Genomic DNA, 19,198 nt, shown 5'->3' with positions numbered 1-19,198 from the left:
TAATAAGATCATATGCAAGTACAGCCTTATAAAGAGCAATGAACTTTTAATTCTTAAGAATGTTCACACATGAATGTGAAAAAAATATATATTGAAAATGTCCTCAATAAATACACGTGAAAGGCCTACAGGTAAGAATATCTGTTCAGAGTGGCAAATTGGAAGGATTATAATCTAAAGAAGGATAAAGCCTGTATTACTGAGTGTCATGTATAGACCTAAACATCTGTGTGTATGTGTGTGTGTGTGTGTGTGTGTGTGTGGGTGGGTGTGGGTGTGGGTGTGTGTGTGTGTGATTGTGTGGGTGTGTGTGTGCAGCAAACCAAGGAGAAGGTGAAGCTGCTGATCCAGTTGGCGGACAACCTGGTGGAGAAAGGCCATGCCCACGTGTCGGAGCTGAAGCGCTGGGTCAGCACGGTGGACCGCAGATACCGTGACTTCTCCCTGCGCATGGGCAAATACCAGGAGAGCCTGGAGAGGAGCCTGGGGGTCAGCTCGGAGGTGGATATACACACATACTCACCTTTTACATGAATTATACTGTAGTTGCTCCTTTTTCTCCCCTCTGTTGTTTCACATTATTGACAACAATCCAATTATGTTCCTCTGCGCAGGACAATAAAGATCTGGAGTTGGACATCATCCCTGCCAGCCTGACGGACGACCCTGAGGTCAAACTGCGTGACCCCAACCACGAGGTCAATGAGGAAAAGAGGAAGTCGGCCAGGAAGAAAGAGTGAGTTCAGATTATGTTAGGGAGAGAGAGAGAACAAGTCTGTACACAGTGCTGCTTCCTTAATAGAAATTCAGACGAGGACTAGCAGCAACACTTTGCAAATAAATATATTTTTGCAAGTTGTACAATATAGACGAAATCATGAGATTTATCATAAAGTAAATGTGTGAAGTGTTTATTCTGGTCCTAAATATACATAAAAAATAAAGAATATAAAAACCGACACATAGAGGGTATGGGGAAGGTGTATTTTAATTATGTTTTCAAGGCTAGCTGACAGACCAGCGGATGCACCATGACTTAAACCTGAGACACATGAAGCAAGTAAAATGATGAAGAAATTCTCTTAACCAAAACCATCCCTCTCCACTTTACTCAGTCTGGCAGAATAATGATGATCATCTGCATCCTATAGCATTCCCAAAGCTCAGAATTAAAGACATCAAAGACTCATAATTGTGCTAATAGCACAATTGACAGTCTTCCAAATCTCTTCGGCAGCTTTCTGAAATAGTTTTGGCTTTTGCATGAATTGTTTGTTCGCGAGAAAAGTCTAGGAGACGCGTCCAATAATAATAGAAGGCTCATGTGTCCGTGAAAGAACCAGACGCAGAATAGGACCAAGTGTATAATTCATGCCGTCTGATTCTTCTTTGTGGTGTTTCCTTCTTTCTTGTGTCAGGTTCATCATGGCTGAGCTGCTGCAGACAGAGAAGACCTATGTCAGAGACCTCCACGAGTGTCTAGAGGTGTGAAAAACTGTTCTGCTTGTCTGGGTTTGTTTTGACACAACAAATATTTCTATGTCTGCCTTACTCACTTCTGCCTGTCCATCTGTCAGAACTACCTGTGGGAGATGACCAACGGTGTGGAAGAGATTCCTCCAGGCATCGCCAACAAGGAGCACATCATCTTCGGCAACATGCAGGATATCTGCGACTTCCACAACAAGTGAGAGATTGTTTTTAACAAGGCCGGGTGCCTGTGCTGGACAGCTGGCGGGAGAATCAGCCAGTCTTTGTTCAAACTGCTTGTTTCCAACAATTTTAGACTTTTCTCAAACCAGATGTGGGAATTCCCTCGCAACAAGCACACATCATAGCAACATCCGGCAGGAGAATGCCAGTTCAAGAATGGAAAAATCTTTCTGAGTTCATTGCGGGCATCTTGCACATTTGAAATTCTCTCTCGGAGATTTGCTGTGACAACTCTGACCACTTGAAAAAAAACCCAAAGGGGAATATAATATATTGTAGTTAAAATTATACCTTCATAGACAATTCATGTATTGCATAAGTTTCCCTGAACCCCTTTGTTTCTCATCTCCTTATTGGAGCTCTGGAAAATCTTTATTTAAACGGCTGGAGAAACATTTAGTCTCATTTATGAGGTTTTCTATAATAAGGAAAGGGAAAAAACAGCTGATCTATTAAGAAGATGTGCACATTGTGATATTTTGCTGTGTGCATTTTGTTTCTAGTATTTTCCTGAAGGAGCTGGTGAACTATGAGCAGCTGCCAGAGGATGTTGGTCACTGCTTCGTCACCTGGGTGAGAGTCTGCCTTTTATTCCGTCAGAACAAAATGGCACTGACCTAATAAGGGAGGTTGCAATGTGCAACAACAATGTGACCCCTGTAAAACATTTTCTCCTCTCCTCTCCTGTTTTCCAGGCTGATAAGTTTCACATTTATGTGGATTACTGTAAAAACAAACCAGACTCCAGTCAGCTCATTCTGGAGCATGCCGGCACCTTCTTCGATGTGAGTAAACGCGCCATCATTCTTCCACAGATCCATTCACAGCACGTCATCGCATGCTAAAATTATAGCAACAACTTGTATTCCATCGAATCATTAGAGAAACAGCTTAATCCAAATGTCTCATATAAGCACCTCTGTCTGAGTAAACTGGTCCATTCTGGGCTACTTTACACTCATCTAAACAATAAATATATACAAACATAATGTCCAAATTCTGGAGAACATGCCCTAATAACTGCAGCAGTAGTATATTGTGATCACAGTGTTGCTTCGATACAAACACAGTGGTTAAACAACTTGATGCAGGATTTTTAAAATTTTTATGATGGATGCTTCCTGTGGTGCATAAACAAGATAAACAGGACGTAATCTATCATTTGAATGTAGCACTCCAGTAGGGGCTCTGTCAGGCAGATTGCTTGGATATGGAGGAGTAAATTGGTTGAGTACAGATGCAGGTTTTTGATTTCCCTCCTGCAGCTGGAGATGGTGATGGTTGTGTAGGTCCCTTGCTCTGCCAGCAGAGGGCGCTGTTTGGTCATTGAAAAAGTTTAGATTTACATTAAGATTTTCTCTGTGTGAACAGGATATTCAGCAGAGACGTGGACTGGCTAACTCCATCTCCTCCTACCTCATCAAACCTGTCCAGAGGATCACCAAGTACCAACTACTGCTGAAGGTAGATTCACAAACTCACACATGCATGCATCTGCACACACAAGTTACGCCCTGTCATCACGTTTGATATCCTCTCACTCTGCAGGAGTTACTGTCATGTTGTGAGGAGGGTAAAGGGGAGATTAAAGATGGTTTGGAGGTGATGCTCAGTGTTCCTAAGAGAGCCAATGATGCCATGCATCTCGCCATGTTGGAGGGTAAGATACTGTCCATACTGCTGTATAGTTATCCTAAAATGGTCAACATTACTTCTGTTCTTAGAATGTATTTTATTTTTCCTGAAATGGAAAAATAAATAACCTTACTCAATGACTTCCCATGTGTTCAGACGTTAAGAAGCCTGGTTGATATTAAGTTTGTGTCCTCCTCTTCCAGGCTTTGAGGAGAACCTGGAGGTGCAGGGTGAGCTGATCCTGCAGGACAGTTTCCAGGTTTGGGATCCACGCTCACTGATCAGGAAGGGGCGGGACAGACACCTCTTCCTGTTCGAGTTCTCCCTGGTCTTCAGCAAGGAGATCAAAGACTCAGCTGGCAGAACCAAGTACCAGTACAAGAACAAACTACTGGTGAGTGTGTGTGTGTGTGTGTGTGTGTGTGTGTGTGTGTGTGTGTGTGTGTGTGTGTGTGTGTGGGTGTGGGTGGGTGGGTGCTTCCATGCATGCTTTCAGTCAAGGGTCACTTTTAGATTTTTTTCATCTGCTGTGTGTGTGTGTGTAAGAACAGCTACTGTCATGCTACTCTCATGTTTGATAAGTATGCATTATTGTTGTCCTGCAGACGTCAGAGTTGGGGGTGACGGAGCACATTGAGGGCGACCCATGTAAATTTGCTCTTTGGGCAGGAAGAACCCCCTCCTCTGATAATAAAACGGTGCTAAAGGCAAGTAAAAAAAATACTAATTTAAGGTTTTTTTTAAAAAAGTTTCTGTCCCCTGATATGATGTGTACATACTGGTTTAGTGTCACTGTGCATTAATATTAGTGTTTCTGTTGTTTCTCCTCTAGGTGTCCAATATGGAAGCTAAACAGGAGTGGATTAAAAACATCAGGGAGGTGATCCAGGAGAGGATGACTCACCTGAAGGGGGCGCTCAAGGAGCCTCTTCATCTGCCCAAAACACCAGCGCTGACCAAACCCAGGAATAACACTAAGAGGTAAACAAGGACACACACACACACGCAAACATCATTGTACTTGTTCAAAGAAAATGTTATTTTGGATCAAGACATTTTTTCTCACAAAACATGCATCAGTGCAGCCAATATGATGAATTGGATGAATATCATTGGCACTATGTATTTGTAGTAGTAAGAAAAAGTCCACATATGGTGTAGAAATGCCTCAAAATTATACATTTCTCATTAAGAGTGGAGATTGGTCTGAGATTACCAAGCTCAGAGAAGAAATAATGCCGTAAACTTGATTTAGCTCAACATCACCTGAGAAAAATGATTTTACTACCCATTAAATATTTATATATCATCATCTGGATCACCTGTATGTGCCCTGCTTATATTATTAGTGCAACATGACTCATTAAACAATCTTACAAGCGCATAAAGAGGAGATGGAAAGACATATTAAGCTGCACAATAATAACTACACCACATCTCTCATCCCCTTTTTGTTGTTTTACTGTTATAGAATAAGAATTATTAATTCAATTGTATATGTTGTACCAAATTCAGTTTCAATTAGTTTCTCTTCCCCGAAAAACAAATCTTTTTAATACATCTCTGCTCTTTACATCTGGCCTATACAGATGCAGAATTTTCCACTTGCTGATTTAAGTGAATCCTCTGTAAATTCTGCGAAATGCACAGCCAGAAACACACCTATTATTAAAGTGATTATTCCTCAGATGATTATGTAACAAGGAGATTTCAGCCTTGATTTTTTTCCCACCTCTACTGTTGCCACAACTCAGAACACCATTATTGTAAACAGTGGCAGAGTGCGGGCAGAAACCTTTCCGCCGTGGTAAAAGGTGTCATCACAGCAGATTGAAAACCTTTCTGAGATTTAAAACAGTGTGAGCACAAGTGCTAATATTGACCCATCTGTTAACATTGAAGGTGGCAGCATCAGTGTTGTTCTCACATTCTCACACTGAAACGGTTTGCCAATGATTGAAATGAAAATATTCTAAATGTGTACGTGTTTGTGTTCAGGGAGGGAGGTGAAGATGGAGACAGTCAGGGAGACGGCAGCAGCCAACCAGATACCATCTCCATCGCATCCAGGACGTCCCAGAACACTGTAGACAGCGACAAGGTAGGAGAGGCAGCTGATTGAGACTCGCTCTGTGGTTTCTGATGAGCTGATGACCAACAGCTGTCTCAGCGCTACAGGGTTTCCCATGCAGCTACAATGTGCAGAAGCAGGGGCTGTGCATGTGCCAGTTGCAGACAGATTCTGTTCGTGCACACTATAGCTTTATAGAAACTCATCTGTGTGAGATACAGTACATGCAGCTCCATAATTGTGTGCTTGTGAGTGTGTTGTCCTTAATTTCACATGAAGGTTAAGGGTTTGTGTTTGTGTAATTGATGTATGTGTAAGAGAAGTATCCAGCAATGTCACCATATGAACAGAAGAGCAGTCAGTGATGAAAAACCTCTTCAAGTTGTGTGCAGGCGTCTGTGCTGATGCCTCCTACCAACCAGCCTCTCACATCAAAGTAAGCTTACCTTTAAACTTTTATTTTGACAGTCAAACAGAATTTAAGTGCAAAAATAACAAGAATGAACACCAGTGTTCTGTCCCTCTTGTTTGTTTTTATAATGTAGAGGTATGCACGTCCTCTCTAAACTTAAATTGTTAAATTAAATGGTACAAAAAGCAACTTTTTATATCTTTAGGAGCAGGGTTTCACAAACTCTGTCTTTCATGGATGGCACTTCCTGTGTCTAAAACATGCTTTAGTGATTTCTGATGCAGTACATGCTTTTGGAAGAAGGCAAATGGGGAACATGCAAACCAAAAATTAGTGGTAATTTTTTTGCATGTATGCTGAATTAAAGAGAATAAAAGACTCCTAGTGCTTTGTTTGGTCACATTTTGTAGGGCAAATGAATTTGCAGAAAAGGAGCTAAAGATTAAACAAACAGATTTTGAATGGAGTTTGGTGTACAAAAGTCAACCTTTTTAGTTTAGCAGGGTTTCCCAAACTTTGTCTGACATGGCACTCTGTGATTTAAACATGATTTTGTGGTTCTGATACTGGGCAAGTCAAAAGAGCAACATGCAAACCAATAATAACTGTTTTTTAATTGTATATATTCTGAATGACAGTGGGTCTCTTAATGCTTTGTTTAAATGCCTTTGTCAGGCAGGTTTAGTTTGAAAAAAAAAACTTAAATTGACAGATTTTGATTGGAGTTTGGTGTAGCAGTTTGTTTTGGTGGCTCGGAATCCACAATTCTGTCACTTGTTTTGATTGTATTCCAGCGTTACTACAGTACCTCCCTTTTCACTGTGTGCACACACACATGCACACACATCCACTCACACACCACCCCACACAGATGTCCGTCATGGCCTCCCACTGTAATGTTACACAGTGTGGCCTTTTCACTGTGCAACCCCACGCCTACACGCAACCCTGCCTCTAAATGTCAGCACCATACACACACAAACACACGCACACACACACTCACGCTGTTTTTCACTCAGTCTAAATGGCAGTCTGGCTTGTGTCTGTGTTTGTTGCAGTATCAACTTGGTTGCTCTTCTGTGTTTTGTTCTAATCAATATCACTCTCGTTCTGATACTTTTCACATATATATGTACTCTATACATGTTTGTGTAATTTTATGCAGAGTGTGTTTGATGGTCTCCCCGCCTCTTCCTGTCCAAAGAAAACATGATGGTGAATTTTTCCAGCGTTTTCTGAGTGTGGGTGTGTTGTTGTTCTGGTCCAGTTTATTGTTTCTAGGATTTAGAAGACTCTAGCGAGCTATTTTTGGATCCTCCTCTTCTGTTTTCCTGAAAACATCAAAGGAAAAAAAAGTTCCTTCACTTAGTTTTGATACGTTTCATATTACATATGCTGACACAGCAGAACATGGCTTTAACTGTGAGCCGCGCTGTATGTATTTCTTGGATACAGAGTGTTACTGTATTCATGTATTACTGTTTAGACTTTGCTCTGTTTAGATAATGTGAAGGGTTGCCGCCTCCCCTTTTGGAAAACAAATTACCAAAAAAAATCTCTTTTGATAAATAGAAATCCTCCCTATCCCTTTGTGTACTGCACTAATTTACTTTATCTAAATGCAATTTTCTTTTGTTTAATTTCAAGTTAGAAGTAGATAACTGCAGTGACACTAGAGACTCGTCTGACTTGAGAGATCGCTGTATTTTTTCCCAGGAGGCTTGTGGAAGCGTGGCGTTGTTGTATGTGAAGGGCGGTGTCGCTGCTTCTTGTGGAGGCCCTCCAGGGATATGTTATCACAAAGTGCACAGCTCCTTGTGTATTTTGGAGTCAAGATACAATGTTTATTGAATCAATTTTGTTTGTTTAATGCTGAGCTGAGGGTTCACTTTGGGTAAATTATTTCTGTATAGATGCCTTCACTGCGGTCCTGTGAGATAAAAGACTGAGGGTGTACTCCTACTAGAGTTAGGGATGTGCCATATCATAAAATGCATATCATGATATTGGCAACATGTCTATTTCTTGACGTAGTGGCGTAATTAATTAATTAATTAATTAATTACCCAGAGTCTCGTGTGCTGCGCCAACGTCACATTCAAGCTACTGAAAGTACATTTACCATATTCATAATAAAAAGTTATTTTGTGTTGTGTTGCCGTTGCCTCAGCAGAGTGTCTGTGACCCGTCAGTCAGTCAAAACCCCGACCCACCTCTCCGTCCTCCTCTGAGACATGCGCGTGCATTCACACACACACACACACACACACACACACACACACACTGAATATACCAAGCTGCCCTCCCACTGCGCTTCAAAGCACCCGGACCCCGGACCCCCTAGATGGTTATTTTTTATTATTTGCTAATACTCAAGAGTCAAGAGTAATTTTTATTTTTATTTGGCAACTGTTTAGATTTGCAATTTACACTACTACTAATTTATAATTGATTTTTATTTTTTTATACAGACCAAAAAATCATATTTTCTGTATATTTTTCAGTATTTTTTAATATCGTCAATATCGTTATCGCAAAAATACTCTGAAATATCATGCTAATCTTTTAGGGCCATATCGACCACCGCTACGTAGAGTAGCAGATGCTTTTGTAAATTGAAATGAAAAGAGTATAGCAGTGTCTGTCTGTGGGAAAAACAGAAGACCTGACTTTTTACATTTTTTTTTTTACAAAGCAGTTAATAACCTGTAGTTTATACACACCTGAAGGTAAGAAAGGCTAAGATCATGTGAGTACAGATGGATGATTTAATATTTCATCTGACTGACATCAATGTTGTTAACAAACATTTCTGACTCTCAAATGTTTATTTATTTTCTCTATTTAAAAAGTATGTGAAATAAATACATAAACATACTCTTTTATTGAGTGTTTTACCAAAGAATTAATTAAATGCTTTGACATAATCAGTCAAATCAGACATGTCAATGTATTAAATACTCAATGCATGTTTATTAGATATGCATAGACTGTAGATAATAATAATACATTCCCTTTTATATAGCGCTTTTCTAGACACTCAAAGACCCTTATCAGAGTATAAATAAATAAAAAGAAGATAAAAATATCAGGAGATCATTGATTTTCTGACCTTTTTTAGATTCTGTTTCAAAAAGATATGATTCAAAGTATTAAAGATGTAGCTGCCATATTTTTAGAATATACCACACCAATACTAAACTGATGAAGAAAAGGTTTTAAAAAAGGCTATATACTTTCCATAATGTGATCATTAACAAATATTTTTGGTCCTTTAGATTGTCAGTATGGTCCACCTCTTAATGACAACTCTTTTAAAGGTGTCAAGCTCATTAAAGCAGATTTTAACTGCAAAATATCCCTAAATAATAATAGTTTTTTTGTTGGAGTAGAAGAGTAAATTTGAGTGTGAACATTAATACCAGCTCTGTTTCAGTGTGTGTGTCGCTCTCTTCCTCCTCCCCGTCACCTCTCCCTCTCCTTGTAAACGTCATCCTACCTTTCCATTTCGCTTGCCTTGTTTTCCTCTCCGTCACACTCCTCTTTTCCTATTTTTCTTTTATAGATGCACACACCCACGATAGGTTACTCAATCCATCCCTCTTTTCTTTCTCAATTTACACACATCTGTCCCTCCCCCTCTCTTTCTGTCTGTCTGTCTGTCTGTCTGTCTGTCTCTCTCTCTCTCTCTCTCTCTCTCTGTCTCTCTCTCTCTCTCTCTCATATATACTATAATAACAGCCCAGCATTGGCATAGTCAGATGTTCCGCTGGCTGTCTGGGTCTGAAGGCTGTTTGTGTGTGTGTAGACAGGGTGGGAAGCTACTGTTTCTGGTGGTTTTTGGAGTTTTATATGACGAATGCCTCCTTTTTTTCCCCCTCCTATTTTTCTCTCTCTGAGTTTTGCTGTTGGCTTCTTTCCTTCTCTGTCTGTCTCCTTCTGCAGAAAGAAAAATACACTGTTGTTACCACGCTCATATAGACCTCAGCAAAAATGTAATGGTGTAATGTGTGAGCTAGTTCAAATTATTTGAAATTTAGCAGCTCTTCTGACAGATTGATCATCCTCCTGAAGTGGTGATAGCACCGTTTCATCATGTATCCTGCACTTTTATTAGATCTAAAATGAAAGGAGATTAATATGCTGACTTTATTTTTTTTAATAGTGATCGGAGGTGTTTACATCCATCCATCATACATCCATAACATGAATTGCAGGAATTAAACGCACTTCATATACAGAGTCCTCCAATATTTTGAAAGTGCTGATGTATGCTGATAAATATATCAAACTAAACCTTGAAGTCAGAGCGTTAATAGTCATGTTTTAGTTCTTACCAGATTTGAATTACCATAGGCTATACAACAAAATAAAGATATGTTCTCATCAGGAAAAAAAACTGCACTGTTAGTTTGTTGTTACACATGACTCCTGCTGATTTTACAACCCAACAGAATGCCAAACAAATCTAAATTCAGAGTGTATATTTTTATATTTTTAAACCAAATGTATGTCAAAGGATTAGCAGACTAACACATTCTGTTTTATTCTAGACAACATTCTCATTTTTTGGAATCAGGGTTGTACAGTTTCCTTACAAGTGGCCTCTTTTGGTCATGTGTAGGGATGGGTACCGAATTCGGTACTTTTATAGGTACCGATCGAATTCCGTCGGTACTACCGAGTACCGATTCATGTAAAATCAAACGGTACCATGTTTCGGTACCTAAACGGCGTTAACTTTAAACTGATCATTGATTTCAACCCGTTTTCATTTGACGTCTTTGATTAACAAGCGTGCTGACGAGCGCACTATTTTTTTAAATGTATTTACCTCCTCGTCTGGTCCTGTCTGCTCACCGCGGCCGCTAACTGCTGCCCTCTTCCACCGCGGAACAGAGACCAACAGCCGGCTCTAGGTCTTCTAGCCGCCAGCTACTATCTCTCCAATGTCTCTACCCGGGCTTGGCCTTCGTCTGCCTCCAGATTAGACCTTCCTTACTCCGTTTGCTCTCTCCAATCATCCGTAGACTTTTCATTAGCAGCTAGAAGCTAGCTGCTGCATCTCTGGTCCTCCGCTAATACTCCGCTCTTCAACTCAGGAATATTACCTGCCGCTTTACTCCAAACTGCCTCGCTGAAATTAAATCCCTCGGACTCCTGCGTCATCCTCGATATGTGCACAGAGCAGCCCGACTCAACTTTGTTTATTCCATCATGCCATGCCCACAATACTGTCTGACCGGTGCTGCGCCGCACAGCTACGACGTCATCACAACAAATCACACGTGCACTTGCAACTTTTTTTTTTTCTCCTCCGTGCTTTGCCACCTGAGAGCTCCTCTGCATTCTTTGATAACACTGCAACCTTCATGTTACAAAATGTACGTTCACTCAACAATAAAGCACTGCTCATCCTGGATTTTATATTGTTTTGATATATTTTTTAAAGTTTATATTTTGAGAAATAAATATGTTACGCAAAAGTACCGAAAATTGGTACCGTTGAGTACCGGTACCGATTCCCAGGTACCGGGTATCGGTACCGTATCGATTCAAATGTGAAAGGTACCCATCCCTAGTCATGTGAGTAATGACAGTCCTCTCTAATTAGCAAGCATGGATGTATTGAAACATCTAAGCGATGTTTGGGCTTACATAGTTCATGACTTTGACATTAGAGGCCATGGTTTGTGACCTTTTTGTCCCCATAAGTCTTTGTTATCTTTCATCCATGAAGGCAACCTTTCCATAACCTCACTGGTCTTAACCAAACTGGAGTTCTTTTGAATATTTGGTATAGCATTTGGTGTAAAGTAACATATCCCTTTAAGGGCAGTTATATGCCAGTCTACATGATGCGATTCATGATATTTCAGCTCTGTGATGTTGTGTTGACACACTGAAGTTCATGCCAGGTCTGTAACATTTTGTTCTATATGTCAGCTCTGTGACACTGTGTAAAGTTTGCCTTTTCTGTGACGTTTCTCAGTGCTGTGAGTCAGCTGCGGTGCAGTCTGTGGTCTGTATGTTATTTAAAGCTACGTTCCAGCGGTTGACAGGCTGGCAGCCTGCATGGCTCGACCACAGCCCCGCAGGTCAGAGGACACACACTCTTTTTTTTAGCTGCCGCCTTCAGTTGGAGTAAAATCATGTTTTTCTGTGAGCCAGGAACAATAAAACTTACTAGCACATAAGTCCTATAGGACTGAATATGCATCACTGGTTGGAAAGCAACTTAGCTTCCTCTGAAGCCATTTTTATCCCTTTAGCCTTAAATACATTAAAGCAATATGTGACGCCTGGCTTCAGTCTATCAGGCTTCGTCACCCAGAGGAATCGTTAATCCTTAGAAGTTAAAAGCCTAGTTGACACAAATGCATAAAAACACGTCTTACCTCTTGAAGTATTTTTATAATAATTAGTTGATGAATGTTGGTTTGTTGGTCTATCAATCCGTGAACTTTTGGGTTAGGTGCCGTTAAATGGCGCTCTGTTTATCAGCAGGATTACGGCGAAACTGCTGCATAAATTCTCATGAAATTTGGTGTAATGGTGAAGCTTGGGCCAATGAAGGAGGGGGACCCATTACATTTAGGAGAGGATCTGAATCATGAGGCAGACAATCACATAATTTTTCACTTTAGTTAATGTGCTGGGCGTCTACTTTCTCAGTGCCCTTCTAGTTTCCATTGTATTGGATTTGTAGCACAAGTCTGAGAGTTTTTCTGCAAACTAAGCAAAAGTATCTCCATTGCAAGAAACAATATAGTATGTAAACATTAAAACATCTGCCTGGGCCTTATGATGATTCAGATCATCAAAATGATATAAAAAATGTTGAATATATATATTTATCTATTACGTTTCTATCATTGATGGAAAAAACAGCAGCAAACCTGAAGTTATATATACACATTTATGCCATTTGGACACCTTACAAACCTGTTATGTTCATTATGTGTTAAAATTCTTCATAAAATGAGAACAAATTTAGTGCTATTACATTCGTCAAGTGTGTAATTCACACAGGAGCAAAAAAAAAATGCTTCACCATTGGTTATTCCATACAGAATTTATTTTATAACCAGAAAACATGCTATATCTTTATGTGTAATGTTACTGAGTTCTAAAAACGTTTTGTATTGGGATAGAAAAATTAGGCCATGTTCTCCGTGTTTGCCTATGACATAATGTTTTTCTCGTATTTGGGTGTACTGACCCTGTAACTAGAAACAGCTTGACCCCAATTTCATATGATAGCAAATCACTTATGTTCCGGCTTCACATGTTTTTAATATCACATTGTATAAGTCAAGGAGAACTTAATTTCCGTTATTCTGTACATGTGACATATTCTGCATTGCTGTCACATGAAAGTGTCTAAAAGTAGCTGTGCAGCTGAATACAGGCCACATCAACAGGGGATCTCCCTGATGGATATCTTTAGCTAAAGTTGGCTCTGGTTTTATCCCATTATGTATCAAATCAGCTGTTTTTATTTCATTTATTCATTCTTCTGTCGTCACTTGAGTTTACGCAGCTGTCATGAGTTCAGACAAACTCATGCTGGAAGTAAGTGAATAAACAAAAAGTAATATATCTCTTTACATAAGTACTTAGGAAGTAATATTTGACATCTTGCGGTGTGTGACTAATATTTTGCATTGTAGTGGTTTGACTGCAGCGATGTCACACTGACTGGCAATTGTTTACACGTGTGTGTTCTCATGAATCAAATGCATTCAGTGTTGGATTCACACTGAAGCCTTACAGTAGCCATCTGCTGGTCATATGACTTCGGTGTCACACACACACACACACACACACACACAAGGAGTCCTGGTAGTTAAGTCTTTTAGTGCCCCAGTAGCTTCCAGGGAGTGGGAGAAATGTGAACACACTGACCCACACACACACACACACACACACACACCGAGCGGAGTGCTGTCCCCATCTGATACAAAGCTATGGCTGTTTGTTCAGAAAGAGAGGGAGAGAGAGAGGGAGAGAGAGAGAGAGAGAGAGAGGAAGAGACAGCGTGAGGGCGTGTTTGTGTGTGTGGCAAAGACACAAACGAGGGAGTTGTCAAAGACGGAGAGAGCGACAGAGGGAGAGGGAGACAGCAGAGGATCAACATGCCAAAGTGGATGAGCTTTAAACTGTTCAAAGAGAGCAGCAGAGTGAGTACAAACAGCTGGAATACACACTGTTCACCAGCAGCTCGCTGTTTTCATTCAGTGCTGTCTGTTATGACACATGTGCTGCTTTACTTTTAGACTGTTTGTTTACTGACTTTTTTTGTCATAGAAGTAAAACTGCTGCCACAAGAATTTAGTTAAGTGAAAGATAAATGACGCTCAAATGTGTAAATGTGCTCAGCCAAAGTGTCACATGTTTAATTTTTTAAAGATTTTCTGGCTGTGATCTTGTTTGCTATGCTTCGATGATGATTTTAAGACACTGGTAGAAACATTACATCTGATCGTGAGTGTGTTAATAACAAAAAAGTTATTTTGGCTACCAAAAAAACAAAAACAATATGCCAAAATGAATGCTGTTGGACTAAATGTTGATATGCAAGAGAACAGAGAAACACGTCACTCTTTCCAAACATTTTTATTTCACTCTGCTCACAATCCTCTGTTTTGACTTGATTTTCTGCATGAATGGAACAGCAGAAAACACAGCGTGTGTGCAGTCAAGTTCTGTGTGATCTGTAACTGAAGCTTCCTTTGATGTTGTAAAATTCAGCTTTGATATGAAGTTATAATGATCGTAATAAGATTTAATTCATGTGAAGCTGTCCTCTTGCAACTGTTCAAGTGCTTCTTCAAAATCTTAGAAAGTGTTGTGAGGTTCAGTTGTTGGTTAGTGTTGTGGTTTTGCCGCTGATTCAGATGCTAATCCAGATCATACGTGCTGTTGACTTTCACTTAGCGTGTTGTAAAGCTGGACTGCAGGAGGGAGTGTGTGTCGGTGTGTGTAATTGTGGAGGTTAATGTTTAAACAGGGTGTGTGTGTGCACCAGGCAGACAGACAGGAAACAGGCCATTAGCTGCCACAGAGAGACAGGATAAATAAAATGTGGACATCCAGACGGCTGAAACCAGTTTGATTGAGAATACAGAGCAGACTCACTGGATAAACAGTGTAAACACTGTTATTGCTGCTATTCTGCTGACTAAGTGCTTCCACACTACTGCACACTGACAATAACAAACATTTTAGATGTATTTTCTGCATTTACAGACATGCCATGCCATGTTTGGGGAAAAAAAGTTTTTTTGCATGCAGTAGGCTATAAATGTGTTATGTTGCCTACTCTTAAAAAGTGTGTATTGTGTAAACATTCCTGGAGGGGTTTTGAAACTTGATCTCACTGTATAAAGTGACCTGTTGTGACCTCTAGAATAATATCTGCTTCAAAAAAATTGACAACCATAAACTAGAGACCTAGAGCATTTCCTACATATATTGACAATATGCACATTTCTGACCAGTTTCTAGAGAAGTGCATGCCAATAAATGCATTTCTTGAAGAAATCTCAAAGTTTCTAATATCAACTCTCAGCATTACTTTTCCAAGGTGGTCCTCAAGGTCTAGATGTTGTCATTTTGACCATTTTTATGAATAAATTCTGTGTGTGTGTAACAGGTTAAGTTATAAGCCCTTATGATTCTATAACTTCAGCATCTAGAGGTGCCTAACCATGACACTGTTTATCACAGATTTATAACTATAAAATGACACACAGTGCTGTGTCTTTGCATCTCAAATTGTATGTGGTATATACTGTTGAACTTCTATCTCCCCCTAAAAATCCCCTTCGTGCAAATCTATGATTAACCTTAATTTTAATTAAATTTAAGGCCTTTTTGGTGTTTGTTTGAGCTGTGTATTATTGATTTGAGGATTCATTCAATGCTTTTGCAGAAGCAAACTGTGAGCAGGTTAACTCCCATTTACAAAACAGAGTTGTGTTACAGGATGAGTTAAGAATTTCTGCCAAAGTCCATGCACCTTAATTGAGTACATGCAATAAAAGAGGAGGTCATCTAAATTTTTTATTGTCTGACTCATCTCCATGCTGCATTCTCCTCTCTTTCCTCTATTACATCTGTTTTGCAGAATCACAGTCTCCGCAACCTGAGCTAAGAACCTTCCAAGATGATTATGAATGGTCTAAAAACAAACAAGCCTTTAGCAGAATGATAATGTGTGCAGGCAGACTATTCTCAGTGCTGACACAGAGCTGTGGAGATATGTTTGGCTGTGCAAGACAAACAGTTTGTAGATTTGAGGTGTTTTCGGCAATTTTCTTGTCCATAAAAAGTTATTTATAAACAGAGTGTGCTGCAATAAGTGTTTGTGCTTCTAGAAGGCCGAAAACAACAAAATTGTTCCACAGCCATCACATATCACCAGCATATAGACTTATGAGCATCTAGCAGACACAGATTGTCATCTCATCCCATATATATTAAGTGTAAAGAAGTAGGTTAACTTGCAGTAGAGGTTTTGATTGTTATTGGAGTACAGCAGAGCAGTGCACCTTATGTTTTAAAGCATATACAGCATGCCTGTGATTAAGTTGTTTGCAGTTATAGGAGCCAGAGTTGCTATTTCTGAATGAAATGTTTGGTTTGAGTTTCTAAACTGTCTGTGCACTTTCTTTGCTTTTTTCTGCAATTTTTTTGCTTTGTCTTATTGGTCATGCTGGATCATGTGCAGCAGACTGTGGCTCAGACATAATTTATCACAGCTGAACTTTTTTACTCTTTATAAATGTATTTTCAGCCAGTATGATGTTGGGCTGGTTCGACTCGTTTCCCATGCAAACACACACCAAACACTTGTTTATGGTTCAGCCTTTATATCTGGGGGGGGGGCTGCCCTACCCCGACCCGCCACCCTTGATTATATCTTGTCCTTTTATTGAACAAACTGAGCTTATGTTATTTATCCTATTAACACAACGGCATGTCATTTCTGTCTCTACATGGTTGCGCGTTTACAATTCTCGCCTGCTCTCTGTATTGCATGCGGTGAAGTTCCGCCCCAGTGCGCGCGCACAAACACACGTGCGCCAGAGTTTCCCATTAATTACCTAGACCAGGGGTTCCCAAACTTTTCCATGCCAAGGCCCCCCAAATAGCATTAGCTTCTGGCCGGGGACCCCCAAACCCACCGACAATGCTACAAAAAAACGAGTCCTCCACGGCAGGGCTGTTGGTCTTCTCCTTTGGTCTTTTTGTTGTCAAAAACCTGTCCATTTTGCGCTAGCTAGCTACACGCTAGCTTGAGGAGCAGAGCAGCTTGATAACAACGGTCTACACAGATTATGATGTCGTCATGCCGAATTTGCAGCTGAACTTGAGAATCCGACGATTACGGCAGTTTACGTATTGTACGGTTCAGGACAAATGGTTATTAAAAAAATAAAATAAAAAATAAAAAATAATTTGTTTTTTATTTTTTTTATTTTTTTTTCTCATCTTCCCTCCAATTTTCTGAGGCCCCCCTAGCGCCCCCTGGCGGCCCCCCAGGGGGCCGCGGCCCCCACTTTGAAAACCACTGACCTAGACTGTGGCAGCCTCCTCCGAGACATGCCGCGCATTCAAACACGCACTGAATTTACCGAGCTGTCCACCCCACTTCTCCGCTACAAAACAATTCCAGAGAGACGCCTAAATGCCTACCTGTCTGTATCAGTCCCGCCCCACTTCATCTCTCCGTGTGCCGAACTAAATACCATCAATCTGTACGGGCCAGTCACAGGTGATCCAAATCGATCCAAACACACTTGCACACGCCGTTCTGTTAGCATTAGCTGACAATTAGCTAACAGGTCTGAATTACTTCCTGTCGCTAAACATATGCTGCTTTCAAAATAAGAGCACAGTGTGTTAACCGAATCCACCACAGAAGACTGTCAAAATAAGATGTCTTAAATAAAACATACAAGAACCGTTATTTTCCTTTACAATAATTAATGACAATATGTAATGATTTAGATCAGTGTATATAATGTAATAGTGGCATTAGAATCTGTGAGAGGACACTGAATTTGGGCTTTTTATGGAAGAAAAAAAATTCTCAGAGGGAGGGCCAGACCCCGGACCCCCACTAGCCAGCTAACAGCAGCACAGTAACAAGTAGGATAACAAAGATTCTATGTCAAGGTACCTCCTGACTGAAAATGTAATGTGAGGTGTTTGCTCTCATTTACCTCTCAAAATGCACAAGTTCGATGCATTTTAAGTAAAAGTGTACAAAATTTTATCACGGGGGGGGATGCACATTGGAAAACGTGTCCCCCCCCCCCCCCCCCCCCCCCCCCCCCCTTACTGTATAACCCATCATAAGGAGCATCTTCATGTGCACTCATGCCTGTGCATTTCAGTGTTGCTGCACAGACTCTGTAGCTGTCTGCACTCTCCTCTGTAAACACATGGAAGGCAGCGCAATACTGCGGCTGCTCCGCCTCGACTACTTTGTATTTCCATGATGTGTTTGGTGCTGGTAGAGTTTTCTCGTTGCAGTTCTACAATAACAGATTAACTGTCGCTAACAGTTAATCTAACAAATGGAAAGAACTTTAAGTAGCTTTCTACACCGGGCAGAGATCAAGAGGTGTTGTTAGGAGGAGTAATGCTCACTGGTGTTTAGACTTCTCTCTTAACCCAGGGATAGATACACACTTTCTATTACATAGAGGTGTGTTTGAGGTGCAGGAAGATGTTTTTTTTCAGTCCAGAATCTGCTGTCTGACCACATGTTAAGATAAGATATTCTTTTCTTAGTTCCACTACGGGAACATTTTCAGTCTAACAGCAGCAAAAAGTGCACAGCAAAATTAGAAAGAAGTATCAATAAAATAACAATCAATTAAAACAATACTTTTATATTTCTTGTCAGAATTGCTTAACAATTTAGACAACAATAAATATGAAATTAGGAACAATATATACAATATAGACAGCTAAAAAATTGCACTATTACACAAGGAAAAGTATTAAATAGTAATATACGTTATTGAAGTATTCAAGGTATCATGTTAATACTTTTTATATTTCTACTTGTTTAAATTGTTAATATTTTTTTATATTTGTTACTTGTTCAACTGTTAATTCCTTTTTTATATTTCTAGTTTATAAACTGCTTGTTTACTATTTTATTATTTTTATTGAAGCTCCTCTCTATATTCCACTTTGCTGCTGTAATACCGGAAAATTCCCTATTGTGGGACTAATAATTACTGATATTGCACGGGGAGTTTATTCTCCCTTTAACACAAAAACATTTTATCTATTGCAGATTATTGTCTTGTATTGGATAAATGTAGAACATAAAGGGTCCATAG

At 39.9% G+C, this 19,198-nt stretch overlaps 1 protein-coding gene across 1 annotated transcript in view; it reads left to right on the top strand.

Annotated features, from left to right (window-relative positions):
* Positions 1 to 19,198, top strand: part of kalrna (kalirin RhoGEF kinase a) — a 170,349-nt gene that overhangs the window by 95,385 nt on the left and 55,766 nt on the right. The window contains exons 27-38 of the mRNA XM_059343329.1: positions 319 to 501; positions 615 to 736; positions 1,419 to 1,485; positions 1,578 to 1,687; positions 2,217 to 2,286; positions 2,409 to 2,498; positions 3,085 to 3,177; positions 3,262 to 3,373; positions 3,552 to 3,742; positions 3,954 to 4,055; positions 4,181 to 4,329; positions 5,347 to 5,449. Of these exons, the coding sequence (XP_059199312.1) occupies positions 319 to 501; positions 615 to 736; positions 1,419 to 1,485; positions 1,578 to 1,687; positions 2,217 to 2,286; positions 2,409 to 2,498; positions 3,085 to 3,177; positions 3,262 to 3,373; positions 3,552 to 3,742; positions 3,954 to 4,055; positions 4,181 to 4,329; positions 5,347 to 5,449 (1,392 nt within the window). The remainder of the gene's footprint in view (positions 1 to 318; positions 502 to 614; positions 737 to 1,418; positions 1,486 to 1,577; positions 1,688 to 2,216; positions 2,287 to 2,408; positions 2,499 to 3,084; positions 3,178 to 3,261; positions 3,374 to 3,551; positions 3,743 to 3,953; positions 4,056 to 4,180; positions 4,330 to 5,346; positions 5,450 to 19,198) is intronic.

The sequence above is a fragment of the Centropristis striata genome, chromosome 10, assembly GCF_030273125.1.
Source record: "Centropristis striata isolate RG_2023a ecotype Rhode Island chromosome 10, C.striata_1.0, whole genome shotgun sequence".
NCBI classification, from domain to species: Eukaryota; Metazoa; Chordata; class Actinopteri; order Perciformes; family Serranidae; genus Centropristis; species Centropristis striata.
The sequence above is the reverse complement of the archived record's forward strand: the minus strand, read 5'-3'. Positions and strand labels throughout refer to the sequence as shown.